The 20,740-nt window shown below is 39.5% G+C and overlaps 1 protein-coding gene across 1 annotated transcript in view; it reads right to left on the reverse strand.

Moving 5' to 3' along the window:
- Positions 1-17,949, reverse strand: part of brinp3a.2 (bone morphogenetic protein/retinoic acid inducible neural-specific 3a, tandem duplicate 2) — a 47,568-nt gene extending 29,619 nt beyond the window's left edge. Inside the window, exons 1-2 of the mRNA XM_008295519.1 lie at positions 17,729-17,949; positions 1,177-1,367 (exon numbers count right to left, since the gene is read on the reverse strand). Coding sequence (XP_008293741.1) covers positions 1,177-1,367; positions 17,729-17,949 — 412 coding nt within the window. The remainder of the gene's footprint in view (positions 1-1,176; positions 1,368-17,728) is intronic.
- Positions 17,950-20,740: the final 2,791 nt, after the last annotated feature.

Raw genomic sequence — 20,740 nt, forward strand, 5'->3', positions numbered from 1 at the left:
ATATCACTAAGTACTGGCTGAGAGCCAGAGTGCGAGGCTGCATCAGCTCAGGCAGCTGGAAGGGCTGCATTATCTGGAGCCACTCACAACAGCGACCTTTTCAAAGCCAGGAGTTGGGTCTAAAGTAATTGACAAGTGTTGCTCTGTAAAAGCAAATCTGCTTTTCAAGACTTGCCCGTGCCTCCCTAGCATCCTAAATTAGTTTTTCTCATCTCTCTCTCTCTTTTTTTTTTTTGAGTCAGAGAACCATTAGTCCTCGTCCATTCATCTGACTGTAGAAAACCCAAAATAGGGTGAGTGTGACTAGCAGTAGAAGCGGCAGGTTTACAGTACACAGGCTTTCACATGTATTCATACATCGCTGATTCATACATCTGTTGTGATGTGCTATTGAGTTACTCTGAGTGAACTGCTTTATTGTGCCATGTCCATCTGTTTTCCATATGGAGTGACCAGGAGAGCAAATACTAAAAGCTTTTATCATTGCAGATTGTATACTCTACTAAACCTCATATCATCTGGGAGGGAAGTAAAGTAAAGCACATTCTCCATCTTATGCTGTGTTAAAGTACGTATAGAGTTTTTCTGTTCTGGAATTTTGGAAAAATGCTTTACTGTGTTTATGTTTATGTGTTCTACATGAATCATTAACAGAAGAAAATGCTGACCTGGGATCCATAAGTTTTATCTTTAGTCTTTCACGCATTACCACAGTGCCGTGTTACCATATTTATTGTTGAGCCCGTTTGCAGGGTTCTTCTTTTCAGCAAAGTCAATCAGGGATATTAAAATCAGTCAAAGGCAGTTTCAAACAACTCACAGAATTGATCCTAATTATCTTGGTAGTTACATCTGATAAAATCTGCCAGCAACAATTTTCATTTCACTCGGAAAAGCTGATGGATGCCCTCCAAAAAAAAAAGGGAAGGCTGCATCTGTTTGAAATCAGGAAACCATTGTTCCAAAAATCAATGACTTCTGAATCTGTCACCGCTGTTGTTGTCAGCTGCATTTATGCAAGTTGGAAATGAAAAAAAGCTAGATATGTGAACAAGTGAACAAGTCAGGCCAAAGTATTCCAATAGGCTCAGTCTGTAAATAGGTTTATGTATGCAACCATAAAGATATATAATGTAGTCAACTTATACACAGTAACGCAATAGTGTTTTCCTTTACCTCCCAGTGTAGCTGATAACAGGAAGTGAGTTCCATATTTCCTGATCAGATTGTCAGTGATCATCTGGGTGGCAGGCCGGCGGCCAAGGAGTCGGATGTTCCTGATGAACTCAGGAGTCAGAGGTAATGGAGACTCCAGGAAATCTCTTCTTTCCACTGCCAAGTTGTTCACCTTCCATCTCCCAAACTCCCTGGACAGAATCAGAAAAAACACACACACAACATGAGAAGGGATGATAAACAGACATGTCCTGATCCCATCTTAAAGATTGGGAACGAGCCAAACTACGATATTCTTTGACTGATAGGTATCGTCTTTATCGAGCACCAACCTAAGCCCAATCTTTTGCTTATGTTCACTGACACACAGGTACCAGAGCATAATTTGTTTCTGGATGAAGAATTACTTTTTGTTAAATGCAATCCAACAGCCACTTGTACATCTGCAGTCTGAGTATTCGAGTGTGGATAAATTAAGGGAAAAAAGCTTGATTAGGGCAACCTTAATAATGAATATGCACTTTCATTATTAGAACTGAAATGATTTGTCAATTCACAAGACAATTAGCACTGAAAATCCTAATCATCACTTCTAGGAAGCCGTTTTTCTACAAATGGGTCGTCGTTTTGTGTGCACATGCTGATCTACAGGTAGTAGTAATGTGCCAACATTTGCAACGATGCGCCAACAAAAGCAGGGAAGAAGGTAAGTGCAAGCTAGCAAACATGTAAACCAAGCTTAATTTAAACTAATGAAACTGGACATGTTTGTTAGGCTACAAGAAATCCCACATTAGATGTAAAACTAACTACTACTGAAAGTCCACAGAGCCCTTTTAACTTATTTATGCACCTAAAATATCGAACATTCACTCAGTCGGTACAGTTTTTATCTACTTGATCCTTTGATGATTTTGGAGTCGTTGGAACAAAACAAGCACTTTAAAACAGACACTTATGTTCTGGAAATCACCCAAAATTTTGGTATGAACTGAAAAAAAAATTAAACAATCGTAATGTGGTGAATAAAATAGGTGAGTTTGAAATGAATATAATAAATGTGGGAGTCCTAGTGCTATGGCAGAGGTCGTTTCATGTAGCCAGAATGATCTTTACAACACCGTGTCAGTGTTGGAGAATGGTCTGACTGCACCCGTTATCATTCTGCAGCGATGGTGGCCCTAGTCAAACATCAACACAGAGATGGTGAAAAGAGGAAGTGAATGCTGCATAAAATATCAACGGAAATGGCAAGTTTATACCCACTCACTGCATCTGGTGAGTCAGACTAAGATGGAGAAGCCGACTTCTCAGGCAGGTGACATTTTGCACAACAATTGCCTGGAACTCAGTTAGTGGAATAAATGACAAAAAGAGAAAGACAGAGAAGAGAGAGAGCGAGACAGAGAGTAGCGAATTTAATTCATTACATGTCATGTGCTTCGGTGGTGTTAGAAACCCCTCGACCATGCCGACACTGGCGGAATTGAAGTAAAACAAAAAGTGAACTGAATGAGAAAAAGAGAGAAAGTTTGTGAGAAGAGATGTAAAAAAAACAAACCTGGAATCAACTGAAACTATGATCGTCACGTACAATGGAAATGAGCTCCGACTACACAGCTGACAGATGTTTTCACTAACAGCCCCATCATGGCAGAGATATAATGTACCACTAAATGAATAAAGTACAAGGTGGCACAAGACACTTTTTTACCCCCCCCTCAAACAGAGAATATACTCCATAATGAGAGAGAAAGCAAAGTGGGAGCAAAGCTATCAGAACAATGGTGGATGAGGCCCAAACAAAAGACTGTGCTAGCCTTTGTTGTTTTTCATGTTCTTCCATTTCTCTCCGACAACTACTGACCTCAGCCATGAGTGCAGCCTATATGCCACATTTACTGTGTAATAATTACCTAGAGCTTCACTGATTACAATATCTCTGGAGATGTTCATATAATTGCATCTCAGCCAACAACAAAAATTGAATAAACTTTGCAAACTATGCACTTTCTACTTTTTTCTTTTCCCTATCTCTCTCCGACAGCTTTTAAGCAGCTTCAACTTTAAACTTTCATATGCAAAAAAAAATAATACATTATGAGTGGAAAAAAAAGATATGTATGTCAAAGGCAGCATGATAAGCTGAGGTGTGGAGCAGCACTTGAGAAACCAGAGGATATGGATGTGCAATCAATAAAGTCTAACCTGGCACCCTGCGTGCATTCTTCCTCGTATTTTTGTTAAACATTTGCCCAAGGCACAGCTCTTTGAACTGACATTGCGTTTTGGCAGTGCGTTGGCTCTAAACAAAGTTATTCAACTACCAAGAAGTTCAAGGTGTTTAGTGAAAGATTTCGACGTGAAGTGTCCTTCACACATAATTTTGTGTACTCCTTCACTTGGAGTTATATACTCAGCATAACAGAGAGCAGTCTGTGAATTGAAATGAGCTTTCTGCATGCTTTGTTTGTCTGACTTTTGGCAAAACAGTACAAATTTAAGGTTGAGAAGAGTGCACGGCATACTTCATCTGAAAAGTTCTGGTTTTAAAATAATACATTTTAGTTTGTTGAAAATAATGAAACGTATTTGCTCTTATTAAAGCCAGAATGATCACAGAAATGGAAACGGGCGATTTATTTTTCTCTGAGCAACATATATTATTGCATGTATGACAACTGAACTGGAATTCAAAGTATTAAATGCCTGCTACCAACGTGAGTAATGCTGATACCAGAAAGTAACTTGTTTAATCAATGTAGTTTCATCACAGAGAAGCTTTGAAGGAGCCTCACGAGTGTGAAGTTAATCACCAAAGGAACCAAAGCGGAGATAAAACTAAATCAACTTCTGTAGCTTCTTGGAGGCAGAGACTTGAGCTCTGACATGAAACGCTAAGGTTAAGACAGCTGCAGACCAACAGAACATGATAGTGACAGCTCAAAAATCCCAACAAGACATAAAAAAAATGACTAAAAACATGCATATCATCCATGGAAAAACCTTTGAACAAAATGTTGCAGTGATAGATAGAAATACAGCCATTTACCCAGTTATGGCTATGACGTCTGTTTTAAACAACCCTTGTAAACACGTATTAACAGTCTTTCTCTGGACACAGGCTTGAAAACACACACAGTTTCCTGAAGTTGTCAGTACATACAGTACACCTGGTACACTGCAGTGCCAGGTTTTATAGCTCCCAAAGAAAAATTCCACTAATTTCAATGAAAGTGTTGCCAGTTGCCCCGAGCACACGAGGTTACAATTTGTACTCCGACCACAGCTAACCTGCTGTCATAACAAATTGGATAAGAGAACCAATGGCCAGCCTCTATATGACTAAGGCAGCACAAGATCAAAAATGTGAGGTCAACACAGTTTGCTTCACAGAAAGTCTGAGCACTGATCTCAGGACATCCTGATCGGTACCCCGGCTTTGGGCCAAAAAAATGCCCTAAAATGCCTTTTTTTTCCCCCCCACATAACATTTTTACCTAGTATTTATTTAATTTAGCCTCTCTAACTATTAACATTTACTAAACTAACACACAGATTTTTGCAAATAAGTTAGAAAGAATATTTTATTCCTATATTTCTGCTAAAGCTTTTCACATTAAAATGGAAAGGGCCTGAAATAGGTGATACAGTGTGTCTCCATCAGCCTGTCACCAGCATCATTTCATCTTGTATGATCACCACATCGTTTTGTCAAGTAATATTTCTAAGGTCAAGAATTCATTTCCATTCTCAAAAATAAGACGAGACAAAGATAAGATAAAGGCCTGTTTTACCCCGTCCATATGGTTTATGTGTTGGGAAGACATATCTGGAACGGAATAAGCAGTCAAAGCCACGGCTGAGTTTTGTCATCTTGAAACTGCAGCAAACCATCTAAAATACATGGATTCTGACATCTGGGGTTTCAAATATAACACATTTAGGAAATCATTCCTGTCACAACATGCAGAGTGGGAATTTTATGTATTGCTATTCTTCTTCAAAATTGGTTTCCAGTTCAAACAGGTACAGCTGAATTACTCCAATATTACAACTTGCCATTTTGTAATGGAGAGTGGATGGACAGTGTTCAGGCAGCTTAGGTGAGCTGGTGTGCTCCAGCTGCAGCCAGTAGAGGGGTGAGTGGAGAGGGTGGCAACGACTTCATAAATCTTCACATTCTTGAGGAAGCAACGAGACATTTTAAGAGAAGAAGGGAATATTTTCAATTCACTTTTTAAATATGTAAGTGATACAGACGTATGAGTTTATAGGGTTTAAATTAACAACTAGATAGGGGCTTTAAGCCAATACGGAAGAAGACTACTTAAAATTCTGGGGGGGAAAAAAACAGGAAATCTATAATTCTTTGACAGCTGGGCTAACTCAATCTGCTGAGGAAGATCGTGTGATACAATCTAAGAGATTGTGTTGTCAGGTATTGTTTTCAAGGCTATTTTCAGTTGCACTTGTTATGTTGTTTGCTTCTGTTCCCAGGGAAACACCTCTGTCTAATCTGACAGACTGCTAAAGTGCTTTCAAACAGGTAGAAGTTGCAGCTGCCTCTGTTGTCTAAAATGTAAACACAGTGCGAGCTGTGGGACTGAGGTCAACAGCAGCTGTAGCTCTGACAGACGTGCACAGCACTTCACCACTCTTTACCGGAGCTTTTTTCAACCAGCTGGTCCAAAGGTAAAGATACAGGAGCGGATTTGGCAAGATCCCTGCGTTACATACTGCTTTACAAAACGGACAAGGACAAATGAATGAAGAGAAACAATACTGGAGCAAGCGCAGCTTCAAGGTTTGAATATCTAGTCTGGGCAATAGATAATGTTTAGCAGCATTTCTTGCTCATTTAGTACAAATATTTAATGTCCAAGAGAAATACTTTAAACCAAGATCAAGTTTGTTAAAAATATAATGAATACAAAGTCAATTTTATAATACGAACATTTTAAGGCTTTCTTTAATCTATTTACTTCTTCTGAATTCATTGTGGCCAACTCGCACAAAAAGGTAAAATGACTTCAGAGTAACTGGGAAGCAGCTGCCATTAAAAATCTCCATATCAATGCCAAAGCAGTTTAAATAATGAAACTAATACATATATACATACTGTGTCAGATATGTGCCTCAGGGTTGACCTTCAGTTTTTTTTTTACCATGCATATGCAAACTTCTCTCATCAGTTACTTTTGAGCCAATAAAATACCTTAATACATGTGATGGTTTGGGTAAATGGATTTTCTATGGCATTTAATTATTCTGAAACATTGTGCACACAAAAACTCAGTGAGAACATGTGATCCGAGCACAAAGGACAGTATCATCAAGTGGAAAAACGTCCTTGCAAGGGAGCATTTCTGCTCTAGGAGTGCACAGAACATGTCTGCGAGTGGAAACGTGTACTCATGAGGGACCGTTTCAGCTCCTCGTGCATAAATGTGGTCCCACAAGCACAGTGCCGTGACGAGCGCTCACCCGACCCTCCCGAAGTGCTCACAACTGCTACCACACTCAGTCGCTCACTCTTCAAGTTGACTTCTGAGACTCTGGAGGCGAGGACGGTGGCTAATAACTCTGCTGCTTTGATTGGTCACTTTCAGCACCCAGTCTCTGGTCCTCTGACAGCGGTGGAGGAAGCAAGAATACCACAGTGTCGAAAATAACCCGACAAGTAAAAGGCTTGCAAAAGGGGAAAAAAAAGCAGTAATGATGCAAATTGTTCTATTTTAGAATATTACGTAATTAAATTATAATCACTGATGCATTAGTGTGTTCACCTGTTTAAAGTTGCAGATGAAGCTGATTTTAATATTTACTGCTGGGTAGTTTGCACATATTTCCATGGGGATCAATAAGCTTTCATCTAAGTCCATTTTTAAGTCATTACTGTGGGACTTTCTAACAATTTTGCACCATAACCTAATGAGGAAACACCAGAGGACGGACTTTTTAAATGGTCCAGTGACATGCTGTGACTCGCAGAATGATGGAAAGACTTTTCATTTACCTTCCATGAAAGTATAAACTGTTCTACCGCCCCTCTCAGGATGTGACGGCAAATCCGTCCACCTCACAGGCTGCTGACTCTCTCTAGATGGCATTTAGTTAATCAGAGGAGCTCTGGATTAGAGAAATTGAGTTTTAAAAAAAACAAAAAAACAAAACAAAAACAAAACAAAAGGAGTGTTAAAAACATTGGAAAGGAAAAAAATGAAGAAAAAAAGGAGGAAAACAACTTGGGAGGCTATTTAGTTTCATTCATTTCTTGTGTTTGTATTAATAATTACATGTAGAGTTAAAATGAAATAGGGTAGACGTTACAAGTACCAGAACAGGGAAATACTTAAGTTAAGTACAAATTCCCAGTACTTGAGTAAACATACTTCATGACTTTACACGACCAAACTCTGACTTTTTCATATAAATCACTTTCAGCTCTTGAATAATGACAATCTCCTTATGATGTAAGTAAATACTGACATTTTTATTATATTTTCTTTATTCCATATCATCTCTCTGTGCTTTATAAACAGTGGAAAAATACATGGTAAGTTATGTTTCTTTACTTTACCTTGAAGGAGATATTGTGTCGTTACTCAAGCCAGCTGTAGGGGCTGACAGTGGGCCACCATTGGACAGAAAATACGAAAAAAAAAGCTGCTAGTGTTTAATAGAATTTGGCTAGTTCTTCAGTATCTGCAATAACCAGTCAACACAACTCATATAACGAAGCAAAGGAGCCCAGACATCACTCGCCATCCCTGCCTCCAAAGTCAACTTGGCACCCAAGTGAGTGTCAAGTAGTTACGATCTCACAGGGAGGGTCGAGCAAAAGCTTAGCACTGTCCTACACTTGTGGTACTGCGTTTGTGCTTGTTGAGCAGAAATATTCCCGAAAAATTGTGCTATTTATCCACAGACTGTGCATAGTAGGTGGATATAGCCTTCAGGTCTGTCAAGTGGAGCCAAGGTGGAAACACTTACAACCTGCGTTCTTTCTAACAGCTGGTTGCAAAAAGAAGTCTGACTGTATACAAAGTCAATGAGAAAATGATCCTACTGCTCACTTGATCTGCTACCTCAGTAACGATTTTCTTCGTGAGATCATGGCATCAATAGGTTCAGGAATCTTAGATACAGCATGGTGTTTCTTTAGTAGATTTTGGCCTCATTTTGAGTAAAATAGACAAAAGAGCAGTGAATGTTTTAGGGCGTGACTACCTTGTGATTGACAGATCGCTACCATAGCACCACAGGTAGTGTTGTTAGGTTCTCCAGTCACCGCTCAATTGTTCTGTCAAGACCAATACGATGGCAGGTTAATGCAAAACACTGTGGTCACTACTTCCATCTTTCCTACACAGTGTGTGTTGTCCACCAGCATACACGCCTACCCTGTGTGGACGGTTTTCCACTGGCAGATTCTGTTCTCTGCACTTTAATCACATGCACACGCCGGGTTCTCCCGTGTGAATAGGTTTAACTAATTAGATGCCTTAATTTCCAGCTCTCCTAAAAAGCAGCTTGCTTCTCCTGAGTGTCTTCTGTTCACAGCAGAAACCATTCAACTATTCCACCAACAGTGAGACGAAGAAAGAAAACTCTGTTGAGGATAAAGACGTTTCATTTATGCTTGGACTGCTATTAATATGAAATCACGATACAGAGAAATCGAGAAAATGGCAAGAAAATCAGCTAAACATGAAACAAGACAACCCTCCTACAGAGATGTAACCCAGTTCATCATGTGTAACTGGAACTAATTAAATACATACTTGCAGCATTAAGACCATTTGAAGAGCAGAACTATTTTTGATGTTTAAAATATGTACAACTCAGATACTAGGCCAGGAGTGAGACTGTATTTATATTTGTGAACGCTTTCTATTACAAATCTGCATGGCAATGAATTTCTGAAGAGACAGTTATGAAGTCACAGACAGATATCACAGCTGTAATTATAACAGATCGGCTGTGATTACTTTGAAATTTCTCTGGGCGGGTACAAGAGTGCGGTGCCAGTTTTCTTTTTTTTTTTTTTTTTGCTATCCGCCTGGCACCGCTCCAAATTTACTCACATAATCATGCTTATATGAGAAAAAAAAGAAATGGAAAAATGTTCCTCAAAGAACCCTCTGCCTTTTTAGAGAGCACTCTGTTCATTTTAGAAGTTTCTTTTTATTTTTTGTCCGTCTTTTTTCTTTTTATTTTTTTCTGAGGGCCAAAAACTGATGCTGTGTGATCATCAAAAGAACCAAATCCCACGTAGAAATGAACTGCCTTGAGTGATGGACTATTTTTGTAAGATTTCACTGCGCGGCAGAAAATAACAAATGTTCAGTAAATTCATGTGAACTGCATTGTCCAATCAGTCAAATGTTGCACTTTCCTCTCTTCAGACTAAAAGCTTGACTGCTGTAATCAGAATGGGTTGAACAACCTTGGCTGCAGATGATGGATGGAGGGAGTGTGGCCTTTTGAAAGGGTATATATCACATTAAACCAGGAGTAATGAGGAAAGCTCAAACACACAGATGTTTAAATGATACAAAGCGTAAATCCCCTCGAATTCAAACTGCGGCACACAAAAGTTAGAACAAGCTGGCGTTGGAGATTTGCAATATCATTTTCATTTTCTGTTTGCGAAGCCAAACTGATTCACACAATATTAAGCAGAAACTGTGTAGGAAGTAAACATAATGATGTTAAATGGATATGTGGTACCTGCTGACCTTTTTGCTGACACTGTACTATTCAGACAAAGCCTTTTGACTAATCTCTTGCTCAGATATATCTAGTGTAGCTATTAATCTTCACCTCATTTCATGCCATACAAATAAATGACCTCTTCAAATGGGACACTATGTCTCTTGAGTTCCACTTTGCAGCGTGAGAGCAGCAGTTCAAAGCCGCTGCAGCACGTTCTGTGGGAAAAAGGAGGGGATACACAGGGAGGGAGGGAGGGACAGGTACAGAAAGAGTATTCGCAAATCCCCGTTGTCGTTCGTTTCTTCAGTTATCGTTGACTGTGATAAGCTAGCCCCGTCTTATCTTAAACCCCCGATAGGCCAAATGGTTCACCCTGCAGGGAAAGGATGAAATGAAATGGGTTTCACCACAGAGTTGATTTTAGGGGCTGCAATCCTCCCTACAACCAGCTAAGTCATTATTATTATCATTTCATTGCTCCTTTCACGGGGCTACATCAGTTTCATCGCTTTAACTCTCTTGACGCCATCCTAGCCAAGTTGTTAAAGTTGTTGAATGTTCTCGAAATTAAAAGAAGGCCTTTTTCTTTAAAGCTGGTTTACATTTGCGTCACGGTATATTTATTAAAGTAATGTAGTTAGACATTATTTTGAGTTACTCTCTGTACTCCTATTTCTTATTAAGTTGAACTAATGCTCAACTATATATAAGAGGGGTTGTTGTACTTTAACCCTTCTGTGACAATTTCTCCAATATACTACTGTTTCTACATAACATATAAAGTACTTGTAATGTTTTGTTGAAGGTTAATCCGCTGGTTAGTATTTTTGTTTGTTTTCTTGTCTTGCTACCTCCCTGAAAATGTGTAGGGTCCAGTTAAGATCATGTGTCTGATGTTTCGGTACCTTTAAGCGACTTAAATCCTTTTTAGTAAATAACTTTTTTTTTGTTTTGTTTTTTTTACTTAGCATGTCCATATGTTGCATTTTATATACTAGAATACAGATCATAGGTAAAATACACAGCCAACACGATGGCTGCACATATGGGTGTGTTACTCTAATAACACAACTTGCTATTGCATAATGTAGATTAGCTTTACGGTGTTTAAGGGGAGATGCAGGTGAGCTGGTGTGCTTAAGCAGCAGAAGGGTGGATGCAGATAGAATTGGGGGATTCATAGATCTACTCAATTCTTAAAGAAGCAGCTGTACAGAGTTACATCTAAGCCCTTTTAAGGTAGGAAGGGATTATGTTAATGGTAAAAACTTCTAAATTAGTTTTTAAAGGGTTTAATCAGTGCCCAGTGAGGGACTTTAAGGTCCACAGAGTTTAACCAATATATGCCAAAAAGGCAGAGGCTACATAAAAGTCCAAAATCTGCATACAAATTCGATTAGTAGAAGTTTCTGTGCCCCATCAATCAGCTCATAACTCCCCAGATCAACTCATAGATTGGAAACCACAGGGAAATATCCAACAGATAAAATAAAACGAAGGACACCACAAACTGCAAACTGCCTCTTATGCAATCTAATAGTTTAATATATAATATTGTGCCAGTTGCAGGAGCCACATTTCTTTAGAAAAAGCACCTTTCCATTTGATGCTGGTAATGAAATGTGTATTGGCGCTTCAACTTAAGTAGAAGATATAAATAGAGCTTTAGCCTGTGTGCTTCTGATATTTCATGTGCTCACATTTATTTGCTGGCGTGTCGCCTAATAATTAAGCAATTTGATAACGTTTAATCAGCATGGGGAAATTTCCACAGTTAAATGATATTTATAATGAAATCTTATCCCATAAAAAATAATCAAATGCATTACCCAAATGCAATATGTTCAAAATGAGTCCAAATACATGTCAACACTGCTACCTTCACCCTGGTGAATATGGCAGCCTTCCCTTGGCAGCGTTTGCTCTGAACAGGTGGCAAAGGCGGAAGGCCCACATTGTGTTTGCATTGGAAGCAATAGGGATGCTCTCCAGTCAATCCCCAAAACGCAAGCTCACACATACGCACACACACCCACAAAAACATAAACCCTTTTTCATTTCCTTCAGAGGACTTGTTAAAAATTCTTTCAAATTCAATCAGTGAGAAAAGTGGGAAATTGAGTAGAGGCATAACGTGTCGTGAATTCATTACTCCATCACTGCTGAAGTAGCTCAAACGCTGTTACTCCAAGCACCGATTCTGGTAATTCATCTTCTCCTGTCATTGAGCATTTATTAGGATTTAGCAGAGATCTGAACTACACATGAGGAAGACCAGACCAGGAAATAATATTGTCACTTTCAATCACCTCTGCCCTGTGTTCTGTGCAAAGTGATGTGCCTTTCAACCAAAAACAGGCTGTCAAAAATTATCTTTTACAACAAACACAAGTAAGATTTACCCTCACTATTGTCAGTACAATGGTCGCTGACACTTATTGATGTAAGCTCTTTACATTATAAGAAACAATGTGCAGTATTCAGCACAGAAACTGCTGAGGCAGTGATGCTAGCAGGTGCTCCTTCTGTTTTTAAAGCATAATGTGGCTCTCTGAGAGCCAGAAAAGCTCTTTAAGTTTTGTAAATTTAAAGCTGCTGTCATACAATCATTCATTTTTACAAATGTGTATCATAATGTGACACAGCTTGTGTGAATATTGTTATTGCAGCGAAAATGTAAATTCAAAGAGCCTTTTTGAATTTTGGCATGGCATTAAGTCAACAAGATTAACAGTCGTCAGCCATGCGAGCAGCTCTGTGAGGAGGTGCTGTTCTTAGGCACAGTAGTGCTTTGGGCTAAATGGTAACATCAGAATGCTGACACGCTCACAATGCTAATACGCTTGTATTTAGCAGTATAGTGTATACCATGTGCAACAGTTTTGTGTTTTAGGATGCTGTCATTGGCTAATTAGCAATAAATGCAAGCTGCAGCTGAGGCTAATGAGAGTATCATTAGTTCTGCAGGTATCTGGGAATAAATGAAGCACTGGGCTTGAGAATCAAATTTGTAATGGAATTTCCAGCACTATCATTAGGTCAATTCAAGCATTAGATAGGGAGAGATGTCTCTCAAAACCATGAATGTCAAAATCATGGTAGCCCTGGAAAAGTCAATAAATCCTCAAAGTTAGCAGGTTTTATTCTACGGGACTGACCACTAGTGTGGCTTAAAACCTGAAATGAGGGAAACCAAAATGAGTTTTCCTTCAATTTACAGAGAAATAATCATCCTTTTTACACTTGATCTTTATTAAATACAAATTTAGGCACATCAACCCATGAGAAATTTTTGATTTCAGTTGCCTGCAGCACCACAATGAATCAATGCGAGAACAAAAGTAAAAGCTGAGCAACTGATAGAGCTGATTCAGGGGTAGAACGTCTTATGTTGTGTCTCTTTTGACTTCCAAAATAAATAACTGCTCAGAGATCAGCGCCCTTTCTAATATGTTAAATAACAGCTGAGAAAAGGGGGTCTTAAAGGTGAAAAACTACTATTTATTTCCCTTCTCTCGCCAGTCTGTTTATCACAAGGGGCAACTTGGAGTTGCCAAAACCTCTGAGGGAATTTCAGGAGAGGAGATGAGACACAGAACATCAGTAAGAATGTAGCAGTGGGATGTTGAGAAGCAGCGCTGAGGGAGTCTGCTCTAAAACACTCACCTCAACCCTCTTCAGAGCACCTGCAGACTCCCCTGTGGTTTAGGAAATCTGCTGTTGTTCATTGTACATGAAGTGCCTCTTACATCAAACAGTAAGCTGCTTCCTCTTGATCAAGTTAAACTCGGAGTGGGTGCATCACACGTGCTTGGGATTTGTTGAATAAATTAATTGCAGATAATTATTAGAGTCCTATTGTTGTAATTTATTATTTGTAGATGTATAGTGGTGCTCACTGAGATTCTACACATCATTGCTGCAATGTACGTTTTAAAAAGCTATCCACGGTTAGCAGCTTTAATTGGGTGTTCTACATGTGAAGTCTAAAGCACGCATTTATTGTTCAGAATCTTAATTCATTCATTCAATATGTATCTATGGTCACGTTGAATTCATGTGTGTAATCGTGGGTTTCACCAGTGGGGAAAAGGCTCATTTCACAACTGCTGCACAATACATGATTAATACTTCATGCCTATGTTGTGATGAAATGCAAATCTTTTGGATGCTTTCATGACAATAATGCAGTGCGCCTGTTTTGTCAGTATTGTCAGAATTGCATAACATAATACACTACAGGGTGTGTTGACTTACAATTCAGCTGCAAATTGTATGTAACAGTTAATGATTGTGGGCAGCAGATAATCACTGAGCTCAAAGCTTACAGCTTGCACCTGAAGTGATTATCACTCTGTTCTTTACTGTAAAATGCACCTGGAGGCTGGACACAAGTAAATCTTGTTTAATGTGGAGAGCCACAGCCAGGTTCATGTTAGATAAGCGTATTTATTTCCAGTCAAAAGTCATTAGAATACATGCCAGTGTGAAGGCGGTACATGTTGACCAGAGCTTCGGCATCGGCAGAGCAGTGCTTCCAGAACAACAAATAAAGCAGCTGCCAGAAAAATCTGTGGTTGAAAAATGATATGTAGCACAGAAACAAACAAAAAAAAGAAACACAAAACTGTTTTTTTTTTAAAACTCTATTAATCCACTTTATTTCTGATCAAATAGTGTTTCCTCATAAACGGTGATGGGTTTATCATGTCAGTGTTGGGTATTGAACCTCAATACTTATATAAGCAGACACATTCTAACTAAATGTATCTCCAGCATCAAATATCAGAAACTGGCAACCATTCAAGATAGTATTGAATGTCCGGTCAGTTTTTTAGCCCAGCTTGCATAGTATTGGATCAGTTTTTTTTTTCTAAATCAATAAACTTTGCAGCAATACAATGCAAGCTTTGCCTCGTGGCTGTTTGTGTTAAAGCCGTTTTAACACTGCAGGGAGATTTAATATATTATTAATGTAAAATATCATTCCACAAGCACTGATAAAAGCGTACCTGTTTTGCTGATATTCAAATGAAATAGCCTAAAAAGCAAACATCAGTCTTCGGGGATGTGCTCACAGCTCAGGCATATGTTCAGTCGGTGGTAAGTAGTTTCAGGAAGACATCCTCAGCCTTTTACAAGCCCAGAAAGGTCAGGTATTACTGCCACGGAGGATCACTGCCTGGTCTTGTAGTACAGAAAGAACTTGATTAGGAAATTTAAGGACCTCTGTTACTCAGCAGAAGCATAGCGATGTAGCGCGGCCCCCCCTCAAGAGAATAATGCAGCAAGGCCCTCTTTCTTTAATAAAACAATCCTACTGAATTTTTTATGCGCCTGCTCCAGGTGTGAGCTCCTAAAATCATCGCCACATTTCACACCACCAACACCAGCACTGAAAGAAAAGCTATTATTTGCCAAAAACAGAAATGATCCCACAGCTGTATCCCTCTTGTCTGCGTCCCTTTTTCTAAATCGAACGGGACTGAATCCAAGTGAATTCAATTTGGGAAGATTTACAGGCTATTTACTTTTTAGGTTAGTTTTTCCTTTTAATATCATCACTATTAATCAATGCCGCATTGTGGTAATCTAGAGGGCCTCAAACACAACCTTGCAGCTGACAGAAGCCTCTCAGGGGATTCTGTGATAATGCAGAGTAATAAGTACTAAGAGCTCACTAATCACTTGGCCACATGATAAGACTATTAATCTTGCCGCCCATGCAGCTCGGCTCCAATGGACCACTGCCTTTTGCCAGAGAAGGAAATATTAAAAAGCTCTAACACGGCACTGAAGCCATAAAGCATCCTTGCACCGATCCATAGATGTCAGGAACCCTGTCCGTTCATTTCCAGTAGCCTGGACAACATCCTCCTAAACGACGACGGATATGATTCATGACACAATCTCCATTAAATTGGTCGCATGCCGATACCTCAGACTGTGTTGCTGTCATGGCAAATCATCAGGCTTTTTTTTTTTCTTCTTTTTTTTTACAGTGCTAATCAACATATGTCATTTGACCACCTGATCAGGTGACTCCCTGAGGGTTTGGAAGGCAGCGAGAATGTGATACAGCCAGCTCATTGTGACATGGACGCGTGTAATACATGATAATTGTATGTAAGCATGGCAGATACTGTGTGAACGCCGGCTGTGAGGGATCTTTTTTTTTTTTTTGCATGACAACACCGGACAAATAATGCACTACGCCTACTAAATAGCAGTGAGAGGGATTTTCATCAATCATTTGTCTACTGTTTGCACTTATATCAGATATGTAATTGTGCTGCATTTCTTCCTTACAGCATTTTGATGTTACAATAAAAAAAAAAGAAGCACATAACAGCCAATGCGCTGGTAGTAATCACCCTCCTCGATTGCAGCGTTGAACATTACAGTGTTTAGATAACCTCTAGTATATGTTATTAGAATAAAGAAAAAGAAGTGTCCTTGGTTTATCCTTGTCCTACACTTTAATCAGTGTACTGGATAACAGAAGTACATTTGCAACCCAATTCAACTGAAGCAAATGAAGGTTTACTCCCTTCTTTCTTCATCTGTATCATTTAATTGAACATCGCCTGATTTTAATGCAGCACATTTCAATGCAAGTAATATCATTTTCACTAGAGTGCTGCAACATGGGTCCGGTTTGTGCTTTAAGGTTGCCTTGAGGTTGCTGCAATTCACATTTCACATTAATTATCTGTCCGTCTAGATTAGTCTCTTACTACTACTTCTGCTTTATGGTGCAAATAGGAAATGTGTAGTTAAAAAAAAAAAAACATACACTCTTTTCATATCACCGAATGATGCTTGACTTATTTGTCCTTCATGTAGATGTCCAAAATCAGCATACAGACCACATGATGGGAGTGATTTCAGTGAAATTAAACTGGATGCTAAGTTATAGTCAGGACCTAATACACTGTTGCCCATAAAGTTGGAATAACTTTTTTTTTCAGGTGCAATGATCACATACTGAGTCCCAGTTACCAGGAGAAGCCAATTCTGACTTCTGGATCTGACTGAACGGTGGGAGGTGGGTGGGACGTCCTGCCCATTGACACCATCAACAAGCTGGTGGACAGTATGCCACGATGTCTTAACGCATTGATCCATGTCAGGGGTGGCCAGACTCAATATTAATGACTGAGTGACATTTGAAAGAGTAATATTGGACATTCTAGTGCATGAAATCCCCTTGAATATGTGTTTCCTGTTATATGACCAAGGTTGAAAAATTGAAACAAAACCCTTAATCCTATTGTTGAATACCCCCAACGTTGTTTAAGCCTGAATACACAGTTTGCAAAAGTGAATTGTGGTTTAATTTTTGCTTTAGAATGTATTGTATGCATATTGTGATATCAATAAAGTTTGGAGAAGATATGCACTTTATCATTATGGGCAGCAGTGTATTAGTTATGTTGGAGAACCTTTCAGCAGCAGTGGATGTGAATGGTAAACTATCATGGCTTCGCTAATTGCGTTGAAAGTTGACATTTCAGGAAATACACTTCTAAACTGTACACAAACTGAAGTGTTAAAGAAGATGTTTTACTTTGACGGGGGGGGATTGTGTAGCCTGTGGTTAAGGACAAAATGCTGTGACTGTGAGTTATACTAATCTAAATATGTAAACACATTTACATATTGATATGTGGCCTTTATTTGCACGCAGCCAGTCTTTCAAAGGACAACCATGGAGACTATTTGATGAGACTGCTGGGAGATTTGTCATGCACATAATAGAGACGGAGCGGTGACTCGGCATTAGCAAACACAGTGTAAAGAGCCTCTTCATCCCACGGCGGCGACTCACCTGTATATCTTGTATCTGGTGGAGAAGCCTTGCCGGTTCTTCTCCACGAAGTCGATGTACTCCGGGGAGTGGTGGAAGGGCCCCTTATCAGACAGGAGCCAGTCCAGAGGTCCCCCGGGTTTGTCATTGGGGAGGCTGGCTGTCGCTGCCGTTGCTGTTACACCGGACCGTAAACACACCCAGCAGTGAAGGCTGAGGCTGACGACGCCCCATAGAGCCATCAGAGATGGAGGGAGAGGAGGAGGGGGGGCGAGGGTGGTGGTGGTGGCGGCGGTGGAGGGGAGGGAGAGGAGGGCTTTCAGCAGCCAGAGACACTCGTCATTAGCTGGCTCCTCCACTTGGATGACCGGGGGACCTGCATCACCTCAACGCCCCCCGAACACCTAAAGAAAAGCACAGTGAAGAATATAAACACCCACATCCTGCGTGGAAGACAAACAACAACAAACAAACAGAGATGAGTCGGTGTGACAGCGAGATATAGCTGCTTGAATCCTCAATTGCTGAAATAAGTTTCATTACACAGACATTCTGTCGCAAGAATTGATCACTGGAGTAATTCACGGAGGAAAAATGCCAAACAAGGACTAATTTCTGCTTGTGAGGTTTTTGCTGCTTTTCTCCACATTTGCATATTTGTCAGCTGAATGTATTTTATTTTATTTATTTATTTTTTTTAGGTTTTGGAAAGCTGTTTGAACAAAACAACAAAAAAGGGACTTGAAGATGACACTATATGAATAAATAAAAATGTTCCCATCCCAAGGTCTTTAATAATCTAAACGTAAAACCAAAAGAAATTGTAAAATGTACTTTTAGACAGAAACTGTGATGGAAATGTTTTGGTATTTTGGGGATTCTATAGAAATTTAAACTTAGAAATGTTGCAAAAGTAAAGGCAAATGAAAGGTTGATCAATAATAAAGGAAAAGATGATAATTAGTTGCAGTCCTACACTACACTAAATTGGTTGGCTTAGTAAAAAAAAACAAAAAAAAAACTATAAATTGAAAAATAAATAAATAAATCACAGCACTTTTCAGTAAAAGACACTGTAATGTGCGATGAATTCATCTTCCTTTGGAGCCAGGGAACAATTTAGCTCTTTTCAAACATTTCATTTTTGTTTTGATTCGTCGCATTCATTGCTTCCAGTGAATTGGGATTTTCACTCAAAAGACGAGAACTTAATACGAGCAGAAAGGAAGAAAAGTTTTTGCCGACTTGATTAGTAAAGTTTTAAAATTCTGCTGCAGCCTCGCTTTGTGATTTACATGAGATATTGTAATATAAAGGTTTTTGCATGGAGGATATGCTTCTGAACTGAGGAGGGGGGGGTGGGAGTTACGATTCTAATTGTGAATGCATCCCTTTAACTTAGCGGATAATTGCCGTGCTGCTGTTTTGAAAATTATACTCATCACACTTAAACACTTTACTGTAACACTGCAACAGATCTATTAAGAGTTGTACTTTTTGTGCAAATCAAGGACGGGAGAACACACTCACGCATCCACACGCACGCCCTTTTGTTGCTAAAATGAAAAGTCGTAGTTGCTGTGATTTATCAGACTACCTGCTGTTCAGACTGTTGTCCAGAGCTCACATTAGTCTCTATCACCATTTCAAACCCTGTCAATCATCTCCCTCCCCCCCACAGTGACACACTCTTGTTGTGCGTATGTCTGTGTGTGTGTGTTGGGGTGTATGGTGGTGGTGGTGGGAGGGGTTTGAGTCCCATTACAGTATTCTGATGACAATCTGTCAAGTTAACTCAGCCATATGACCGTGTGTGGGTGTGTGGGTTTGAAAAATCACTACTCTCAGACAACACAGCTGACAGCATCGGGAGAACGCACAACAGCTGGAGGTGGATGGAGGGAGCAAAAAAACAGGTTTAAAACGTTATATCAAATACCATCACGCGCTCGTACGCGGGGAGAGAAAAAAGATAGGCACGGGGGTTAATTATTGAAAGTTAAGCATGCAGGAGGACTTTAATTTACTAGTTTTAATGAGATGAGATGAGCTGGCAATTTGGAAATTGATTTCAATTTGACTTGGCTGTCATTGTTCCCCAGACTCGGCCTTTTGGACCGCTGTGTGTGTGTGTGTGTGGATTATTTTTGTGTGTTGTTGTGCAATTAATTTGATTATAATACATTATACCACTTGGATGTGCATTTTTTTTTTTTTTCATTTCTAATAAGTACCATCTACTTTTTTGAGAAGACACACGATATGTTCTTATGACCCAAAAGCAAGTCTATTAAAAAGTCCATCAGAGCCGGTCTCTAATCATGTTTCAAACCCTTAAAGGCATATCCAAGTCAAGTTACAACTCTTACATTGCAAGTAATCATGCAAGCTTTTCAGGAATTAATTTTTTTTTTTTTCCTTTTCTTTCACAGCCCCCAGAGTGCATTGCCAAAATGTACGGAATTAATCCCTAGTTTGACTTGAGAATCAGTTGCTGTGCTTTCAAGTCTTGTGTGAAATCTAGTCTTTAGGGACACAAAAAATTCAGAGCAGTCAAGTAAGAATCGGCTCTCAAATCCTACGAGTGGGAACAGATCTTAATATTCTTTAAACCTGCTAAGAAAAGACAACCCACTCCACGATTCCAACCAACACAGTTTCTTGAAGTCTTAATGAGCGAACGGAGCACACAGTGAACATCAATTTCTGAGATTAGACTTGGGCATGCAATTTCTGAAATCCCATCTTTCAGGGTTCCAAAGCAGAGATGGTCAAGCATCAAAAACCTGTCCTGCTAATTTATGCTGCAATCTGTAGATGTGGAGAAAAAGGACTCTGCAGAGCTTTATGAGAGGGAGGTGAACTTTGCCCAGCTGTGGCTCTGCACTGAAACCTGATGAGATGGATTCAAATAATGATTCTCACTCTTTTTGTGCTTTAACGTTTGCTTGGCTTTCTTTCTGGGAACAACAGACGTGATCAGAAGGCCACAAAGACCGATCCAGCCTGAATCAGATCAAAGTCTCCACCACT

The sequence above is a fragment of the Stegastes partitus genome, unplaced genomic scaffold (assembly GCF_000690725.1).
Source record: "Stegastes partitus isolate 25-593 unplaced genomic scaffold, Stegastes_partitus-1.0.2 Scaffold23, whole genome shotgun sequence".
NCBI classification, from domain to species: domain Eukaryota; kingdom Metazoa; phylum Chordata; class Actinopteri; family Pomacentridae; genus Stegastes; species Stegastes partitus.